We start from the raw sequence: 21,304 nt of genomic DNA on the forward strand, positions 1-21,304 counted from the left end.
TTGTATGTATCCTGAGCCTCGATGTTTGTAAAATGACAGATTTTTATTCTCTTCGAATCCCCATTAAAATCTCACTAAACAGAAAATTCATCAGCAGTCACCTTAATTACTATTAAAAAATAAATAAACTGAGGATTTAAAAATTCTAGAAGCCACAGAACTGTTAAGACAGACATAAACTTATGGTACAGTCCTGACCAGTAAAAGGAAGATAAACTGAAGGGAGGGTGGGCAGGCCCTGGCACAGGTGCCCAGAGCAGCTGTGGCTGCCCCTGCATCCCTGGCAGTGCCCAAGGCCAGGCTGGACAGGGCAGGGAGCACCTGGGACAGTGGGAGGGGTCCCTGCCATGGCAGGGGTGGGACAGGGTAACAGCTTTAAGGTTTCTTCCAATCCAGGCCACTCTTTGATTCTAAAAAAACTATTGAAATGGCCATACTGAGTTTCTACAGCTATCAGGGCATAAACACCTGTCTTTAAAGAGCAAACAAAACTCAACATTACAACGAGCATGTTTGGTTTTTTTTGATGGGTTTCAGCTTCTTTGTTTAAAATCATGGTTAAAATAGGTGATTTCAATTGCTTTGACTTGAAACTATCGAACTTGAAAAAAAGTGAAGTCATGCTTACATACTAGATAGGTGAAGTATTAAATAAGTATTTTCACTGAACACAGAAGCATAGGAAAAATATCCAGACCACACAATTTACTTATTTTGATATTTACAGTTTTCTTATTATTCTTATTCTTACTGATTTCAGGTGCACATTGTTCTTAAGAGATGCATGACCCAAACAATCTAGTTCATTTACACCATTCAGAAATCCAGATCAACTCTAAAAACACAAACTCCCATGATTATGAAAATATATATACTTATAATTTTAATACACTATATTTAAAAGAGTTTGATGGCACAATGTTATGCCTTTTTAAGTAGATGACACAGGTTGCAAATAATCAAAAACTTCACTCACCCGTTTAGATCTAACATCGCTGGTCGAAGTGATAGATTCTTCAGAGGTATTTTTATTCCCTGCTTTGAGTAGATCAGGGGAAGGAACTATGAGTTTTAAATAGGTCTCCTTTTTGGCTTCATGTACCAAAGACAAAGGTTTCACATTAGGAACCAATCCCGTAGACTGTATTACACTTGTGTGTTTGTTCACAGATTCCTCCTTTGCCTGAGAGCTTTGAAAAATAAACGGAAGCTGCTGTGACAAAACCTGAGGCTGCTTCTGCTGGGACTGGAATGATGAGTGAGTCTGGGAATCAGACACAAGAGGTATCTGCTGGTGTGTTCTTTTTTCTTGAGACTTGTCCTGTGACTTCTGTCCATCGGTTTTCGCATCTGTTACACCACTATGCATTAGCACCTGCAAAATATTTATTTTTGAGTGTTCATTACATAAGTTAAAGATCCTTTTAAAAAGGCTAAACATATCTCACTGAAACAATTACACTAGTCTTGGCAGAGGATGAATAGTAACTTTTAAATCAGTAATATATTTACTGTTCATTTTCAGTTTTTTCACCCAGATACTTTCAGCATGTTACAACAATGTTTACTAGAGAACAAGTATTAAACCATGGTTGTTCTTAAATGTGTTTGTAAACCTAATAGAATACCAAAGATTCCAATCTTGCTGTTCTACTACTAGGGAAAGGCAGGCATTCTACTAGGAAAAAAGTAACTGCCAAAGCAATATCCACAATGATATTTTTTCAATTCACTACCTCCACACAGTACTTAATTTCTTTGTATTGCCTACTTCATAACAAAAATAAGTCTACCAATGGTAAAATCCCTGTAAAGAACAGCAATACAAAGACATGCAAGCACACAAAAGAACCAAAAAAACCCACAAACAGAAAATGCTGAAGCAAACCTAAAATGATATTCTTAGCATTTATTAATGTGCAGGTAAATAATTGTTGACTATTTGCTCACAGACATGAGCAGGTCAACTTGTCACAAACAGCTTCTAGCAACAAGACTGTGGACAGGACAGTGAGGTGCTATACCTTGTTCTTGCTTTTGTGATGTGCTTCATTTTCAGAATCAGATTCATCATCTTCACTCTCTTCAGCACTCTGGTCTTCCTCCTCCTCCTCTTCATCCTCCTCTAGGTCCTCAGAGTCACTACTACTTACACCTTCACTTGAGGTGTCTGAAGAGGAGCCCGAATCACTGTCGCTGTTACTCGAGCTTTCCACTGCTTTTTTTCTGGGCTTCTACCGGGAAGATGAATTCACTGTTAATGCTTCCATTTTAATCTGTTATGTAATCTTATTATGACACATAATCTTTGAAACAAAGAAGAGTGAGACTTTGGAGAAAAGTGATCTGCAATGCTTAAAGAAAAAGTGCTTCACAAGGTGATGAAAATTTAAAATTAGTCGCAAAGTTCCACTGAAGTCTTTTTCTGACCACTGCTGACATGACTACATCAAATTTATATTATTTGGCATAAAATGCCAAATTTAGGCCTAGAACATTGACCTAGAATTTGGGTCTAGTAAACCTCCACAGAATGTGCCAATTACAAAAAAATTCATGCCCAAAACTTGTGGTACAGGTTAGCACAGAAAGAAAAACAAACATTAGGTTTATCGAAAGTTTCAGTGATGCATTCATTTAGCTACTTTCACAGTATGGGCTGTACAGCAATGTAGAGTCTTGAGGACTGAAAAGAGTATGTTCACCAAATTGCTTCTGGGACTTGCTTCTGAAAAATGGACCAGAATCTGCTGAAATACTCTGACAAATACATTATTTCGAAAGTAACCCTAGATTTTCATCAACTGTAAAAACACCTTGGTATCAGCTTTGCCTTTTTCTTTTTTTCCTAAAACTAAATAAATATTTTAGCAGGTTTTTTTAGAAACCATCCCTAAAAAGAAATTACAACTAAGGAGATGACTGATGAAATCAGAAGATTAATACTAAAAAACTAAAACCCTAAATAAAAGAACTTTTAGAAAAGTATATTAAAAGGTTTTAAAATAAGACATGCTTTTAAGAAAAGACAAGTTTTACACTTAGAAATTTAAAAGCACAACATCACTTGTACAAAGCTCAGCTTTAATAACCATAATCATCACCATATTAGAGTTCTCATTTGGAGTAATTTCTGTTTTGATATAAAAGGTTGCTCAAATCATTACACTGACAAATGCCATTTACCTCATAAAAGTTTCAGAAGAAAAGAAGCTATGAACATCAGCATATCAAGTAAGATTAGGAACAAAAGCTCCATTTCAGTATTTCAAAATTTACTACAGGAACTTTAAAAAAAGACAACCTGACATTTATTGGCATGAGACAAAGGACTTAAAAGTCAAGATATGGAACACAACATTCTTAAGAAAGGTACTTGCACATCAAATCCATCCTTTTATAGCACCTCAGTATTTAGTCAATAAAACTGGAGTTTGAAATCAGTGCTTGCATCAAGAAATCTATCAACAGCATCAAATTTATACTTAAAGATGAAAGGTAACACAAAGGAGAAGACAACAATGCTGACAGACATCCTGACAGAAAAAGGGAGAAAGGAACCAAAACAACAAACCAACCAACCAACCAAAAACACAAACAAACAATGGCCAAAAATAAGTAAAATTTTCTGAATAAAGCAAAAATTCAAAAAGTACCTTTTGGGAAGGTGTTTAGAGTAGTAAAACAGAAATGTAATGGGTACCCTGCCCAACTGTAGTAATAGTAATAGTCAGAAATACAGAAACACTATCTGAAAAAGCTTTACCTCTGCACCACAGAAAGAAAGATAAATTTTGCATGTAGATACCCAGGATAAAAGCAGAATTTTAGAAAGAGTCATTTTTAACATTTAAGCCTGAAAAAAGTCAACAATTTCCCAAATACTTTTAACTAGCTTAATACTTTCAAAAGGTGTCAACTGTTGAACATGAAGAGTGTTTTGAGAGAAAATATTCTTAATAATTTTCCTATTGTCCATATACTAAACATTGTATATCACTACACAATTATAAGTAGCCATTTCAGTGCTAACCCCTATTTTTACGAAGATATATCAAACACCAGCTGTCCTTTGAAAATGCCAACCTCTCACCTTCAAACATTTGGACTTGGTAACTGAATGTAGTTCAGTAACAGAAAGAAAGCAAGAAAGCCAATTCACTCACAAAACAAAAATAAATAAATAGATATAAAGAAAGAAAGAAAAAGATTTTGGCCTAGATGGCTATCGGTAAAGAATTACTCCCTTAGCTTTTATTCTGACAGTAATCACCTTCCCAGTACACCATTTTCTGTGTTTTGCTTTAATAGTTTTGATTCCAAGAGCAGCAAAGTTCTTAGAGAGCTTAGGTCAGTATATAAGGTTTACTAACTCACTGAGACTACTCATGTCTTTCATATTAGATGGCTAAGATTATTGCTGAAACATAGCAGTGAATAATAGTTCTTTCTTCTGATAAATAGAAAATGGCTTACAGAAAAGCACTTTTAACATCTAAAAATTTTCTGGTTTTATACGATACATGAAAACCTAATTAAATCCATAGAAGTAATCGATAATATTATAATCGTAATACCAATATATATGCGTATATATACTGTAATAAATAATATGCGTATATATACTGTAATAAATATCAAATACTGGTGTTTAAAATACAATTTTTTAAAAATTAGATAAATTAAATGAAACAAGGTTTTGGACACTGCTATTAACTTATTAACTTGTGAAATTAGCACTAATAGTAACCTTTTTGTTCATAAGTATGTCAAAAAAACCCCAAACAATTTTAAAAAATTTCAAACACCAATACACGCAAAACATCCCTACAGAGACAGGGAGACAGATCTTGCTCTAATAGATCAGAAGAACCCAAAACATTCTGTACTCAGAAAGAACGCTTAAAAATGCTCCTGTGTGCAGAACACTTAGCATATCAATTTTTTTGTCTGACTCTTCAGTTTCTTTCAGCGCATCTACCTTGTCTTTGATTTTGTCAGCCCTGGTGTCCAAAAGCTGAACTTTGCTTTGCTCCTGGTTGTATTTGCGTCCCCCAGCTCCTGAGGTCACATTTTTCACTGGTCCTGCCGATGTTGCAATGCTAGTGGAGAGCACGGATGTGCTCAGAGCTGAGACCGCACTGGTACTGTTGCCATTCAGTGATCCATTCATACCTAAAGATGACAGATTTACAAAGTGACATTTAAAATAAATCTGAAGTAACAGATAACTTCTTTGAAATGCTCCAGTCACCTAACTTCCATAGACATGTAACAAGATCCTAGATACTTACAAGCTACTTGCCACATATATTAAAATTTGTCATCTAAGTGTCACTCTGATTTGGAGTTATTTTAGTTTAATCATACAGAGCATCCATGATTTAAAGGCCAAACACATACTTGATATGTATCATCCTTACCTAACAGAACCAATTTTTATGGAACTATTTAGGAATGGGAAAAATGAGGAAAGTAAAGGTCAAATTCCACATTTTTCTGCATGTGCAGAAGTTCAATACAATTACTTCCAGCCATTACCTTTGTCCGTATTACTCCGACTACTTTTTCCTGTAGCTCTTGAGTGGAATGAAGGAGAATCATGATTCTGTGCAGGAGGAGCAAACAATGTGGGAATTCCCAAGAGCGGTGGGAAAAAAGCTGCCCCAGGACGAGAGTGTGTGTCTGCTGTTCGCCACCATTCTGAACCACAAAGGAAATAAAAACAAACTTCAGTTGTTCTAATGCTGTATTTAAGTATTTCAGTAACCATACTGCTGTGCCTAATTCAGAGCAGATTTACTCAATCTAGAAGTAAAAACAAAACATTAAGGAACTTCTCAATGACATACATTTCTTGAAGCAACTCTGGTCTTAAGTCATTAAAGCCATGCTGATAAAGATTGCAATGCAGTTTTATTTAAATGCATTCTGAAAATTAATACTTAATAGAAAGCTATATGACACTGATCACCCCAAAGTGAAACTGCTAGTCTTATGAACTGAATCAGTATTCACCTTTAACATTTATTATTATCTCAGCACTCTTCCTATATTGGAACTACAAAGTAACACAACAGCTTTCAGTCACCTCTGCAATCTGAGTCTTGCAATACTCCGAGGCCTCCACCACAAAACCACATCTGAAGCTGTTCCCCATGAGAACATCTATTAAACAGAGGAACTGCTAGCTACCCAATGGTAACTCTACCGCCACTGCAAGAGGTTTCTATGCTTGAGTTTGACACTGCATTGCAAAAAAAGCTGCCTCTATTTTTTTTCCTGTAACAGCCCTATTCAAATACCCTAGTATTAACTGGTGATCTGCTTCTAACTTCACTATGCGTTATGCCATCTCTCAGACTGGGAGGCTGGAAGACAAGATGAAGATCAGATGTGATGAAGAGCTGTCCTGGTTCCAGCCAGGACAGGGTTAGTTTTTGCAGTCGTTGGGACGGGGCATGGCCAGGACCCAAAGGTTATTCAAATAAGTCTCACACCACTGGCAGGTGAAAGGGACTCTTCCAGGGAGAAGGGCTCTCTTCCCAGCTGGCGCACCAGCGGCAGAAGTTAGTAATTGTCTATTGTTGGGATGGGCGGGGTTCCATTTGAATAGTTTGTTTCTTATATCCTCTGTCAGTATTGCTGATGTTAATATTTGTTTTCTTATCTCATCTCTGTTTCCATAAATTGTACTTATCTCAACCTGTGACCTTGGCTTTTTGTGCCTCCAGCCCTCTTCAAGGGCAAGGGTGGTGGTGAGAGGCAGGGGAGAAGAGAGCGGCAATGTGGTCTTAGTGGGAGCACTAAAGCTAGATGAACCAGACTAAAAATTACATGCAAAATGTAAGCATAGTTAGACCTATGCTTACCTTAAACAGTAAGGATATTGAAGTCAATACAGAAAGGAAAATATGTGAAAAGGAAAATGAACAGAGGAAGTGACCAGAAAAGAGTAAATAGAGAAGCTATTTGAGCTGCTACACACTGGAAGGTTGGGGAAGGGCAGCACAGAAGAGAGCAGGCAAGTCAGCATATATTCACAGGGTAGGACAAAGTAAGAATATACAATAGCTAAGATGACAAACAAAAATCAAAGGCCTAGAAATTCTGTAATCCTGGTAGAGGAAATCTCATAGGAGTTTCAGAACTACAGCTTTAGAGATAGCCTGAACACAAGTACAGAAAACAAATAATGTAATTCTCAGACTGTAAAAGCATACATAACCAGAAGAACAATGTAGTCCCTAATGGAGATAAAAAGCAGGAAAAGACTGACATTAAAGAACATTAAATTCATGCATGCCACCCTTTAATAGAAAGAGCATTCACATCCAAAAGGACAGCATAAGAAAGACCAGCATTCCCTGTTTTCCAGAAGACTCCCGTTAGCAACAAAGGCCCCTGCACACTGACCATGCTTCTGGTGGAGTTCTACACACAAACCATTAACTTACTAATCCTACTTCTCCCTCTACATGTTTTCAACATTATTACTGTGTTTGTGTATATAAGGAATAATTCTGGAATGAGTTCCTGACTGTAGTAACTCATCCTATTAGGTGTTAGGAACACAAGGGCATTCACTAGGATTTTTCATTTATTAGCAACTACAAGGTAGCAACTACAAGGCAACATAATGGGAATACTACATAGACAGTGCAGGGAAATTCCTCTTACTGATTTCACATTTCTGGTTCAGGTGCCATTTTTTCCTTCCTCCAAGACAAGAAGGGATTTTCACTTCATTGATGCTAACTATTGCAGGTGATGTGTAGAGTATTTGTCTAAGCTTCTAACATGAGTTTAAAAGCATCATGTTTCAGGTCTACACTTGCTGAATTTAGTTCAAATGGCTTTAACATCACTTTGTAAATTATCACAAAAAAGACCCAAAAACCAACCATAACCAACCCAAACCTCAGTTATGTATCTTCTTCTGCAATGCTTCTCTCTCACAGACCACAGTGGTGATTCCCAATCATGCTGATGAGCAACACTGCATTGCAAAGTTTCATAATACTCTGAAGACTTTCCGAGTCAAAAGAATCTTTGAGATTGTTCATCAATCATAGAGAAAGTGCAGCTTTCTGTACACTATACTACACACTGTAATGGCCTTGAGAGAAGACATACTAAATGTGCTATCTAAATCATTACCTAATGTATCTAGGAAAGAGAAGTCATCCATTTTAAAATACACATTTAAACATGTGGAAGTAATAAAACACCAACAAAAAATGGTAGAAGTCTTGTAACACTACACTGAACTGTGATGACGTTTCCCCTCTTTCTTATCTCATGAAAATACTAACAGTCTGCTTACCAAATAATTATAGTATTTCCTTAATTTTCCTATTTTAATGTTCACTCTTGAAGTTACTAACTTAAACATGCTCCGCATAGGTAAATTTCATATTAAATCTCAGTCCTTAACATTGTCTTACTTTTAAATAGGTTAAATATTTTTGAGCACAATTTTTTAAATTCTACTAACCACTGCACAGATAAATGACTGAAAGCATTATTCCAAAGGGCAAAATACACTTCAACAATCCTGGTCTCTTACTAACAAGGAATGACTTTGTGCATTTATGTACACAATTTTAAAATTGTTATGGATCTCATTATGGAGAAATAGGGAACTCCAAATAAGACTGAACAATTTTGCTCTACCAAAAACAGCTTCTGGTCTGAGAAAAAACAAAGTTTTGTTATTTAATAAAAAGTTAATGAACTTCCCTTTTTTGAAAAATAAAAATTAAAGACTTTCCAGCTCTGATAACATCAAAACAATACAGCTTAAAAGTTCAGCTTAGAATGGTTTCACACTAGTATTATTGCTTTTCATAAAGACAAAACACTGAATTATGGTTTTATTTAGAGAAAAAGCTATTGATTTATGTTCCTCCAAAGTTGATAACATTCTCATGAGGGTGAATGTAAACCTCTTTCCAGAGGCAATTTACTTTTCCAATGCACCTTATTTTCAGCAATGGGTGGATATGAAGAAATCAAATAAAATCTCTGTTCACTAGACTAGAATGCTTTAATTATTCAGGAACTAGTGCAAATTAATCAATTAAACTAACAGTATGTGATATATTCCACAATGGTTTCACAGAGGTGCTCTGTCTTTCTGACCTGGGAATATGCCAAAATAATTTACGTGTATTTTAATCTCCCTGGCAAAGCATGAAGACTTCCAGTTCTAACTCATCATGTATCATGGGCACCTGACATGGTATGCAATCAAGTTTATTGCAGAGACTACTTCATAGACTACTGATTGCTCCAAAGAAAATAAAGAGATCTTTTTGGGCTAAAAAGAACCTCTCTAATCTCATGCATTAAGATGCATTACCTTCTCTTAGTAAGAATAATTGCTCATTCTTAAAAAATTATTTTATTAGATACTAGAGAAATGCATTTTTAAATTTGAAGATAATTCAATTACCTGTTTGGCAGACATTTTTGGGTTTTTTTAAATATTACAGGAGTGAAGAACACTGCAGTTTAGAACTGGCTAGTATACAGTCTATCTTGGCTACAGAGTATCTTGTAAATTCGAGACACGCAGCTGGCTGGCAGCATAAACACTTGGTGGAACCTTTTCACAGTGGATACAACAGTAAACCACAGTGCACTGTGTCAGCAGCGAAACAGACATACTCATAAATAAAACTGATGGTATTGATAGTAAACTACATTCCAGCTTGGTTTTAGGAAGACAAAGTGCCCTTGAAAAATTATGTATGCTCTTAAACATCAGATGCAGCCAGGCAAACAATCTGACCATCAAAAAAAAAAAGAATGCTGGTAATTACTATCAGTCTTTTTAACTATTAGCTACCAGACAGAAATTACACTTTTTTAAAATTAAAAGATGAGAACAGAATTTTTAAAAGGCCTTTACTAAAGAACTAGCTGTGCTTCATAATGAAGAACAAAACTGCCAGTTTAGTACCTTTATTACATTATTCATCTGCTTCAGTCTTACTGTATTTTGGCAGACCAAGTACATATCCCTATAAATGCACAGAACCTTAACAGTAGATACAGAATTACATGATGTAATATGCATACAGCAAAAGCAGCAAGGAGAGGTAAATGAGTCACAGAAATCCTCAGGTTAGGACTATACATTCACAGCCATATGGAAATTTACTCCTGCTACATTCTAGGAACCACCAAAGAAACCCATTTTAAGTGGCATGGGCTAATGAATATAGACCAAAAATTCTTTTGGAGATGAATCTTTAGTGGGGTACTGGAAAATGAAAGACTTCATTATTTATTCCAGAAGAGTTTTAGTTAAGAATTTTCTGGCTGATTTTAGAGAAATTAAAATAAATAGTTGAGACATAACTCTAGGTCTGGAGACATTCCGGTTTCAGTTTCTTGGGGCAGCTACAAACAAACAAATGCAGGAGAAATTGGGGACTTGGAATCTACCATTACTTATTATCAAGTTGTATCAGTTTGGAGAATATACTTTTGCTCATTTTGCTGCGAGAACAGAGTTTTTTCTGAAAACAGGAGAATACCATTAATTTAAGCTGAAAAAACTTCCTATTTACCATATATCATTCAAGAATCAGCCTAACAGAAACAATGTTCTCCAAAAAAAGATCTGTTTATGAACAGTTAAGTGAGAAACAGCAGGGAAGAGTTTACCATTTCTTTTTCTGTGGATGACGTTTGCATCGTTCAGCTGAAATGGGAGTTTCAATCGCAAAAATTAGATTCTTGCATGGAGAAATCTTCCATACATATTTCTGATTCAAGGTAAGATATTTCACTCTAGTCAAGATTACCCAAGACTGTGACATTTATCTTTTCCATTTCAAGCTCCATTAGAAGAAACTACTCGTCCAAATGTAAAACTACAGTATGGGCTGGACTTAAAAGATGAGAACAAGATGTACGTTCAAGAAGCTGATTATTACAGCTTAATCTGAAAATGGTGCAGAGTTTGCTAGATGAACCCTTTATTTGATCCTCACTTTCAAGGCAGCCTTGCAAACGGAATTTTTTTTTCCACATATTAAATAGTAATTTTTAATTAATTTCATTCCTTCAATAAGTAAGTACCTATTTAAAATGTATTCACAGCAAATGAACGCCACTTGGCAAAACAAAAAACCTCAGACATTTTTCTTGGATGCATCTGTGCAACCTTATTACGTTTGACTTGTAATAATGATTACAAGTGCTGACAAACACTACAATGACATTGCAATATAGACTTGAGTCATTTTTACCACACGTGTTGATTGTGGAGCTCAGTGTCGCGGCTCCAGAGGAAAGGCCACCTTTCGATACTTCTGAAGTGACCGACGGTGTAGAAGATGCTGGAGTGGAAGCAGCTGTAGTAGAGGAGACTGATGAGGACGTTAACCGCTCTCCAGACTCCATATCTGGAAGAGAGAAGATAAATATCTGTCTTCTATGGCAGCACGGGAAACCACAAGGGACAGTCTGTGCTGACTGTGTCTCAGGATCTGCACTAAATTCTCAAGAGGTTTCCATGACAGGTACAGCCCACTAACAGCACCCATCTGTCAGGGAACTCAGCAGAGCTGCAGAACTGTGGGAATTTGGTACTGCTGTTCAGAGTTACATCACCTTTCACCCTGAATGCCGCTACCACACTCTGTGCTCAGGAGCTCCAACTCAGCTCAGGCTGGACAGAGCCAGCCCGTCACTCTTGCAGCCTGCCTGTGCCCCTATGTCTTGGCTACATCACATGCTATAGCCGCCCTCTAGGATGGCATCAGCTCCCATTTTCTGCTACTTCTCATCAGGCAACCAGACAGATGCTGGGCATGACAGATTCCACTATTCTGTCTAACCGCGTGAGCAGCATTGTGCTGGAGCAGGCAAAAGCCCTGCCTGTGTAATCCTCAACTGCCAGCTTACTCCTCCTTGCAGAACAGCCCTGCTCTTCACTGCCCTCTGACAGACAACTTTAAACAACCGGTACTGCATGCCAAAATGCCCATATCTAGACTCTTAATTTAAGAAAAGACTCAGCAATTATGGTGAGATAATATAAGAACAAGAACGCCTGTAATTTGCTAGGAGTTTCTGGTGGTGGTGGTGTTGTTTCCTGGTGAGCTTTTCATACAAAATAAGACATTTATCTGTGCCATGAATTGTCTAAATCCAAAGCCACCAGACTTATCTCATGGAACAAGCATGTGTATTTTAAGAGAAACAGACAGTAACATTATTATTAGAAACACTAGAAAAAGTGTTTGGACAATACTCTCAGGGACATCGTGTGGCTCTTGGGGACAGACTTGTGCAGGGCCAGGAGTTAGACTCAGTGATCTTTGTGGGTCCCTTCCAACTCAGCATATTCTGTAAAGCGGTTTCTCAAATACTTAAGAAGTGCAGCCATGCCAATGATGTCTTTTCACAGTGGTAGCAGCATCAACGGACTGTCTGACTCAATCTGCCAGAGCAGCAGATGATGGTGAGTCAAGATCAAGTATAAATAAGGTGGAGAAAAAATTCCAAAGTCCCTGTCCTATTAAAAATGCCATGAGACTAAGCACATTGAACTCCTAACTGGGAAACTTCCAAGAAACCTGTTCCTGTCATGGAGTCTCCCTCGTGGACACAGGCAACACCCTGTCTCAGATTTACACCTGAAACCTGAGGGGTAAGAACTGAACCTAAATGAAACAACTAATAAAATCTCATTCCCAGTGAAAATGAGATTTTGTAAAACAGAACGCCAAATACACAAGAAAGACACACTCTTCTAAATTCTATTTTAAACAACTTAGAAAACTGGTATGTTAAGCAGCACTTCTGATCCAAAGCTGTATTAAACAGTGACTTCACAAATGCACACTTGAAAGACAGCATAAAACCTGTTACCTGCCTCTCCAGAAAGTAGATCCTTGGTTGTCTCAGACAGTAAAAATTAAATTTAAAAAGCCACAGCAAATACAAAAGCAAAATCAATGGAGAAACACAAAATACTGTGAAGATACACTGCGCCCATTTCAACTAAATTGTTCATTCCTTGTCACTAATAGTTTTTATACACTGCAATTTGTATGCATGAGGAAAGTCTCCAGGCTTTGCAGGCTAGCAGAACAAAGTATACTACTTTGGGAAAGTAAATACTGCTAACATGGGAGGTACAGTCTGTAGTCTGTCATACAGAATTGCCTACCCTCTGTACCAACTGCAAACAGCCACTCCACTCTCAACAGCACCTAAAGACTTCACTGCTTTTACTCTTTACAGTCCAATTTATCATGAATCAATGTCCAAGGGTGACGTTATGCTTGTGTTCTGTTTATGCTGGATATTATATTCTGTGTCCCCAAGACTGGCTGAGAGCGAAGGCGGGGAGAAGAAGTGCAGATTTTTGTTATCAGAGACTGGACTCCTCTTCCACAGTCTGCGGGAACACTGAAGATGTCTGGGCATGGATACCACGCTCCTTTTGCTTTTTACTTAGTTAGTTAGTTTAGCTAGCTAAAAGCCAGTCGGAGGTTTCCCTGGACTGTTTTTCTTTCCCTTTTCTTGCAACCATTCGGACTTGCTCCAGACTGGAACCCAAGGAAACACCAAGAGCTCACACTTTGCAGCCTGCTGGGGCCTTCTCTGCAGCCTTTCCCAGTGCCAGAGGGACTGATACAGAGCAACCACCCACCAGAGACTTTCTGAATTTGTCGTCTCTTCAGAGCAGCAAATGAGTTTTGTCATCCAGAACTGTTCATTTTGTGTGCCGGGGGAGTGCTTTGCCTGCTAAATCAACAGGTTTTTTCCACTTGTCTCTGAGGAAATTCTTTCCCGAACCAGCTGGGGGGAGGCAAGATCTTAACCCAGCAAAGAGTACACCCGTCCGAGCCGAGGGCTGCCTGTTTCTCCAGGAGAATCCTGTGGGAGACAGCACCAAAGGCTTTGCTGAAGTCCAGGCAGGCACATGCACAGCCTTCCCCTAATTCTCTAGTCAGGTCACCGGGCTATGAAGGAGATCAGGGTGGTGTGACAGAACCTGTCTTTCCCAAAGGCCTGCTGCCCGGGCCTGCTCCCCGGGCCTCCTGCATGCGCCGCCTGTGACCACACCCAAGATGATCTGCTCCATAACCTTCCTGGGCACTGAGGTCAGGCTGGCAGGCCTGGAGTTTCTCAGATGTGAACATCTGAAGTATTTTATAAATAAGCACAGTTAGGAACCACCTACAAGCAATCTATACTTGAGTCATAAATAAGACATCCTTGGCAAATCAATACTTTTTAAATACAGAAAAGTAAATATAGCTACACTTGCAAGCTTTTAACTAACATAGGCCATCTGTCTGATCAAATAAGGACTGGGACAACAGTAATAAGCTGCCCTTTTAAGGCTCTCCTCTCTCTCTCACCCCCACCCGGCTCCTTTTATTTCAGCTTGTAGGGGTCCGAGAGGTCTTTTTGAGAGGGTGCTTTTTCAAACTTTGTTTTAGCTGCTTGTTTAATGTCTCTAATAGAGAACTGGAATATTGGTATTTCAGAATTATTTTGAATGGAAGAAATTTACATTCTTCTCCTAGAGACATACATAGTTTTGATTTCAAACTAAGTTAACCCTTAATTATGTTTAATTACTCTAACCACAGCAGATGGCTAACTCCAAAAGAGATAATCCCCAAAACAGTCATTAGACAGGATCAGCAATAATTACACTATAGACCTAATGCATTCTGTGACTAAAAAGTCCATACCAGTTACAACAGATCCATATCCTTTTTAACCTCAAGTGAGACATTTGTTTCATTGGAGTTATTTTGTCACTCAATAGTTATGAACTGCCATTTACTAATCTCTCATATTTGTCAAAGACAAAAAACATCAAGTAAAACTAAGAAGAAAATTACTTTTTAAAATTTTCCTGGTGTAGTGATTTATGTCAGTTCCTCCCAATGCTTTGTGTGAAACTCCAGCTATTTTCCCAGAATTTCCTATGGTGAATAATCATCATTAATGCAACTTATGAATGAAAACAGAAAGTAATCTCTTAGTAAAAAGGAACAAAGAGGGGAAGTATGTGAAGCTTTACACAGGAAAAATGTTGTATTTTGGGGGGAAAAAATTACTATTGTTTAGTAAAAATAGAAACACTAAAAAAAATATTTACTGAAGGAAACAACAGTCAAATGATTTTCAAATATATCAGGTTGAAATTTCTTTACAGTCAATCACCTATCTATTCTATGCTCAAAACCTTCATGGAAATGTACCCTAATGCAGAAGAGAAACTCTTTTCCTACTCTTATCCTATCAACGTTAGCAGGGATGTGTGAATACTATGAAGTATGCTTTGAAGACATCTAAACACTAAACTCATCTCCAAATTCCAGTTTAGCTACTACATTCCCATGTACTGCTTCCTTTTTTCAATTATTACCTCTAACACAGTGAAAAAAGAAGTTGAGTAAAAATACACTTCAGTTTTTCTCAATGACAAGTGAAATTTGTAAAATTTTGACCCCAAACTATAGAAGAGTCCCACAATGCTCTTGCCTTACAGCAAGGTATTTCATTGCATCATAACACTGTCAGTCTGCCACTAGTTCTCGTGTCAATGAGTGCTCCCCTGCCAGAAATATTGCAGGTGATGAAGAGAAGCACATCAGAGTCCCAGAACACACAGTGCAGCACATCACAAATGCAAAATGCAGTGTCCAAAAAGGTCATGCTCAGAAGGTGATCACAGAGCATGGGTGCTAGCTCAGAGGTGACTCAGCAGGCCATGCAGTACCCGTGCATTCCACACCTTCCACAAGGGCCACAGAACCAAGGAGGAGTGGGTTCAAAACAAGCGGTGTGACAAAAAACACCCACAGAACAAGCAAGCACGCTGACCAAACCTCAGGTGAGAAGGAAGTGAGGTACCCACAGGAATGGGTGCAGCTCCTTACACAATGGCCACCAGAGGCTCCTGCTGATGCTCCGTGCTCTGCCGACAAGGCCTCGTCACAAACCTTCCAACACACAGTCTACTGCTGCTATGGTGTTCTACACATTGAGATTTTTAAACTCAAATAAAAGTGCCTATACACTTAGTGAGATCCACTGTCTCAAATATTGTACAAACCAGAAAAGCCAAGTTAACTGATACATATTGCAAATTTTGCAGAATGTCACTGCAATTGTATCACTTTGAATAATTTGCACTAAGTACTTTATGTAAAATTCTCTGGGGAAAAAAGCCACCATAGCAAAACTTCTTTTATTCAATCAACAACCACAATAAAACCTTTTTTTGTCAATCAAAAGCATGATTGGCTTGTGTTTCAAAGATATCATACAAAGACACTTTTATGCACCAATACACTTAATACTTAACTGCCAGTTATACTGTGTGAGGCAGACTGTACGTTCCTGTGTTATGTTCCAAATGGGCTTTATAGCCTTCCCCTGACTCACATCACCCATATTCAAATGGTGATATGACAACTCATTGTTTATCACATTAGAATCCACAACAGTCAAAACATTCCTAAAATCCCATAGAGATTACAATTCCATATGTATTTGTTTTAACTTTACCCAGATCAGGTGACTTACTAAGAGCAACTTCAAAGCAGACCCAACTTTTAAGATCAATGAACAAGTAACCATGTTGCTTTCCATTAGAAATAAACATAACTTTGAGTATTTCTGCACTTGCACATTTTGTAATTTTCATGATCCTGGTAAAGAAAGAATAGTCACAAATGACAGAGGGCATTATAATTCACTTCCTTTACATTCCATGGAGGGAGGAGAGGTACACAAGTCAGGTTAAACTACAATCCTTCATAAGCCTCACTTCAGGACAAACCTCAGAATTTATTTCTGAAAGCTGCATAATGCTGGGCATTAACCTATCCAATCTGTACCACAAAAAGTATACGGCCATACTAAGTATCCATGGGGCAACATAGCACCACAGACAGGTACTTAATGTTGAAGTGACGCAAGCCTTCCTAAATGTTTCAAACCCAGAGTAACAAACTAAGAGTCTGGTTTAAACAAATATATAAACAGAATGGTTTGGGTTGGAAGGGCCTTTAAAAGCTCATTTCATTACACATACACACACCACCACAGGCAGGGACACCTTCCGCGGGATGAGGCTGCCCACAGATCCATCCAACCTGTCTTTTAACAGTGCCAGGGATGGGGAGATCACAATGGCTCTGCCCAATCTGTGTCAGTGCCTTAGCACCCTCAATTTCTTCCTAACATCTAATCAAAGCCTACCCTCCTAAAATAAAATCTATCTGCATTATCTGTTATTCTGTATGAGGTTATCAACTTTATACTTCCATGTTTAGCAGTTACCACTTTTTTTAAGAACACACATCCCTTCACTTATTTTCACTTCTATGCTGGGTTTGGAAAGGAGAAGCTGACACCATCACCCTCAAAACACAGAAGCAGATGGGTGGGATTAGCTTCTTACACAGATGAACACACTTTCAGTCAGGAATGCTCACCCTACAAAAGCAGCTGCCCAAGCCACTTACAGTACAGCAAATTTCAGATGACAAGAAAGGAACCATCCTGTAAGTTCCTTTTACCAACAGAGGAGCAGTCAGGATGCAGATATCAGGGTGGCAATTGTACAGTGCAACTCTGTGCAGACATTAAGGCTTACGGACATTCCGCTCCTGAAGTGGAGATGACGGCACTACACATCTGTATTCCAACGCTTCTAAGCAGATTCCAAACAGCAAATAAAGAGTGGTACCACATAAAACTGATGCAAACTCTAGACTCTTGTCATAACTGCAGAGGCTAAAATAATAGCATCTGAAGAACATTCAAAGGCAAAGATTCTCTGGCATCAGTTTGGTAAATGGCCCAAAGAGGGAAATTCACCAGATTTTGTCATTAAACCAAAACAAAGGATTTAGCATTTTAGAAATGAGGTTTTACAAATCCTTCTGTTCCTAAAAAAAAACCCCAAACCAAAAAACAAACGGATCACTGCAATATTTTATACTGTCTTGGGATGAATATCAGTTTTTATTTTCATGCCTAACCATTCAACTTAAATACATATTTCCGGTTTCAATGTAAAAGTCCACTCTTCCATTCCCCACATATCTTCTTTTTAATATTCTAGTTATGAGACTTCAATAACTTGGGGTTCATTTGCACCAGATTCTAGTACTACTGCATCTTCTAAAGAAGTAAGACTTAGTTTGTTCAGTGCCCTCACAAACTGAAGTAATAGTATAAAATGCTATCTACAACTACTTCTATAAATTTAAAAGTTATGAAGTGTTATTTAATCTTTGCATACTGATAATCAATACAACATTTTTTAAATACATAGCAAAAATTCTTTCTTAAGGTGGTTCTGACCCACCCTAAGAACAGAAACCCCAAGAATATAAATCCTATGCAACAGTAGTTCAAAAATCAGTAAAACAACTGGGACAGCTGATGTCAATGCCTTTTTTTTTTCTGTGCTTTTTCAAAACCTGAATTTTAACCCGTCCGAGGCAAATTTTCTGCTTTTCGGGTGGTATTCTGCCACTCAGAAACTCAGCTCCTGTTTAGCCATTGTATAGTACACCTCTTCCCATAGTTCAAAAGCCAGACTTGATCTCAAGCTCAAGACTGAGGCTTAGCTCCAATTACAGGCACGATCAGAGCTGGAGAAAACACCTACCGAGGGGGAGTGCCCTGCTGAACCTCTGACAGCAAAAGCTGCCACAGGCTTGTCTAGGCATCATTAACATTCAACAGTGCTTGTGCCAAACATGCCTTTTGTAGTACTTCTATATTTGAATCTTGCCTAACTTTGCCAAATAATAACAGAAGGCATTAAAACAGCACCTAACTTTGTGAAGGCTAAAGTATTGTCTCTAATATATATATGTATAAGAACTTTCAAAAGGAGTCACAACAAACAATGTGGTTTTCCTACTAGGTATTATTTTGTTTTATGCAAGGAAAAAAAACATAAAGAAATTACCGCATTAAGAAAACTTCGGTTCATCTTTAAAACATGATCTAAAGGAAAATTAATCTAGGGAAAGAATAACTACAAATCTAATATCTATTTGGGGGCATGAAAGCCATGTGTGTCAAAATAACGAGTTCAGAACAAGTCCATGGGCACTGCCCAGTAAAAAATGAGATGCTGAAAAAAGGGTTCCTTTACCCTGAAGTCCTGAACTTACAGACCACATACACTCTAACAAGTACGCAGGGGCAAGGATGGTAGGCAAATGGACCATTCCTAACAAATGGTCTAGAGATTTTTGGGGTTTTTTTGTTTGTTGGGAGTTTTTAATCCTAACAATTTAAGTTATTATTCTAGTCCTTCAAATACTGCTAAAAACTATGACCACCAGCAAACTCTGATGAGAAATGAATTATGGTACCAAGTCAGAGTTTCAGAAAAGCATCCAGGAGAAACAAATCTTTTCGATGTGTTCCGGTACCAGCCTTAGGCTTTGCAATGGGTCCTGATTTTGTTTTAGAATAGCATCAAACTTCAGTCTGATTATTCTAACACTAATATTTTATGTTTAAGCAAAAAGAAAAAAACCCAAACATCTAAATTGTACATTAGGTTCTCCAATGCCAGCGAAAACTAGTTTTAGCCCATGGAAGAACGAAGAAGTCTACCAGCCTCTCACATCAATGACTGAGTTCGGGCACCTTGATTAAAAAACTTATCGCTGAGGAATGCCAATTCCTCAGTTTTGAACTTCTAAAAGCAACTTGTGGTGTCATCTTGAAGGAATGTAATAGTTCCCACTAATTGGCTGAGACACAGATAAATGGTTTCCACATTTTCATGCAGTCACACTCTCATGGTTCTTTGGAATCCCAGAACCAGCTCTTGAAGGAAGCGTTACGTGCCGTAACAGCCACTGTTTTGAGTCAGCTTCATCACTGGCATCCATTCCCTTTTCCAAAATATCCTTCTTATGTTATTTGCTCATTGTTTCTTCCAGTTGGAAAGATATGAGGATTTTTTTAAAACCCGAGACATTTGAGCAAAACAAAACCCCCAGAAAACAACAACAGAGTCCACTAAAGTTTAGGTAAATAGAATAACTAGAAGGAAAAATAATGGGGTCTTAAGACACAAGGAAATAAAATTAAGCCTTAACAGAACCCACAGCAGGTATGACTGTGTCAGAAGACTATTCTGGCTGAGTCCATTCACAACATTATTTTTACAAACCAAGCAGATGCAAATCTGACATCTTGATGTTATTTACAAACCTGAAATATGTGCCTAGACACAAAAAACCCTAACAGATCGCAATTCTATTTCCATAAACCGGAAAGAAAGAAGACAATAAGCCATCCATACTTCCATCTTTGAAACAAGTCTTGTATCTAGACATTAAGCACTAACAAAGCCACATGCTAAACATTACATTTTCCTACATGATTAAAGAACACTGGTTAAAGCACGAGTCCACTCTTGCTGTGCACCATGTGTTGTTTTCTTGCAAAGCTCGAAAACCCTTTAAAGATTAACAGTGATACACACTGTAAATAAGCCATTCTTGAAAAATTTTAAAAATTCTTTAAAAAACTCTGCAAAGGCAAGCATTCAATGATGGTCGTATCTGACAGATAAAGCTGGGGCTGTCTCACGGAGTGTGGGAGCAAGAAGCCGAAGCAGTCCCAAGTGCTGCCAGCCAGCTCTCAATTGAAGCTCTCCGTGGGGACCTGGGGCTGGAGCCAGGGTCAGCACCTGCCCTTCCCTGCACAGCACCAACAGCCGCCTCCTTTGGCCACGGCTGCCTCCCACACTTCCCTTCCCCCAGGCAGCCCAGGCACCGCAGCTCCTCCAGCTCCCATCAGGGCTGCTCTACCTGCTCTGCAGGAATAACTGCTGTAAATTAAGCTGAAGCTTGAGCCAACAAGGTCAGCTGTGAGGCACCAAGCTTTAAGAGTGTCTTCAGAGGTAGAATATGCAAAAGGATTACAAATAGCAAGAAAACCTTTTCAAAACACCCAGAGCAAGGGGCACAAGAAGAAGGTTGGACAGCAAGGAAGCCTGCTGGAAGACAATATATTTATGTTTTGCTGGTCCCCAGACTAGGACATTTCATAGACATAGTCAATATTAAACACTACTTAAATTATCTGGAATATCATATTATATAAATTTTAACTATTAACAGCAGCAATTCAGTCTTTTGTTAAAAAAATCAATAGAATCTTGTTCTGTAAGAGACATTAGGATAGGACAGTACTCCAGTTTATTTGGCTTCCAAATTAAATAACAGTATTAATAAAGGGCTTGTAAGGGAGGCAGCATTTGTAC

General features: G+C 38.1%; 1 protein-coding gene across 7 annotated transcripts in view; it reads right to left on the reverse strand.

Moving 5' to 3' along the window:
* BAZ2B (bromodomain adjacent to zinc finger domain 2B) overlaps positions 1 to 21,304 on the reverse strand; it is a 110,876-nt gene that overhangs the window by 47,401 nt on the left and 42,171 nt on the right. For all 7 annotated transcript variants that reach the window (XM_058027643.1, XM_058027646.1, XM_058027639.1 and 4 more), the window contains exons 2-6: positions 11,265 to 11,420; positions 5,542 to 5,703; positions 4,982 to 5,175; positions 2,025 to 2,234; positions 977 to 1,375 (exon numbers count right to left, since the gene is read on the reverse strand). In XM_058027643.1, coding sequence (XP_057883626.1) covers positions 977 to 1,375; positions 2,025 to 2,234; positions 4,982 to 5,175; positions 5,542 to 5,703; positions 11,265 to 11,418 — 1,119 coding nt within the window. In that variant the 5' untranslated portion in view covers positions 11,419 to 11,420. The remainder of the gene's footprint in view (positions 1 to 976; positions 1,376 to 2,024; positions 2,235 to 4,981; positions 5,176 to 5,541; positions 5,704 to 11,264; positions 11,421 to 21,304) is intronic.

This window comes from Melospiza georgiana, chromosome 7 (genome assembly GCF_028018845.1).
Source record: "Melospiza georgiana isolate bMelGeo1 chromosome 7, bMelGeo1.pri, whole genome shotgun sequence".
Classification (NCBI taxonomy): Eukaryota; Metazoa; Chordata; class Aves; order Passeriformes; family Passerellidae; genus Melospiza; species Melospiza georgiana.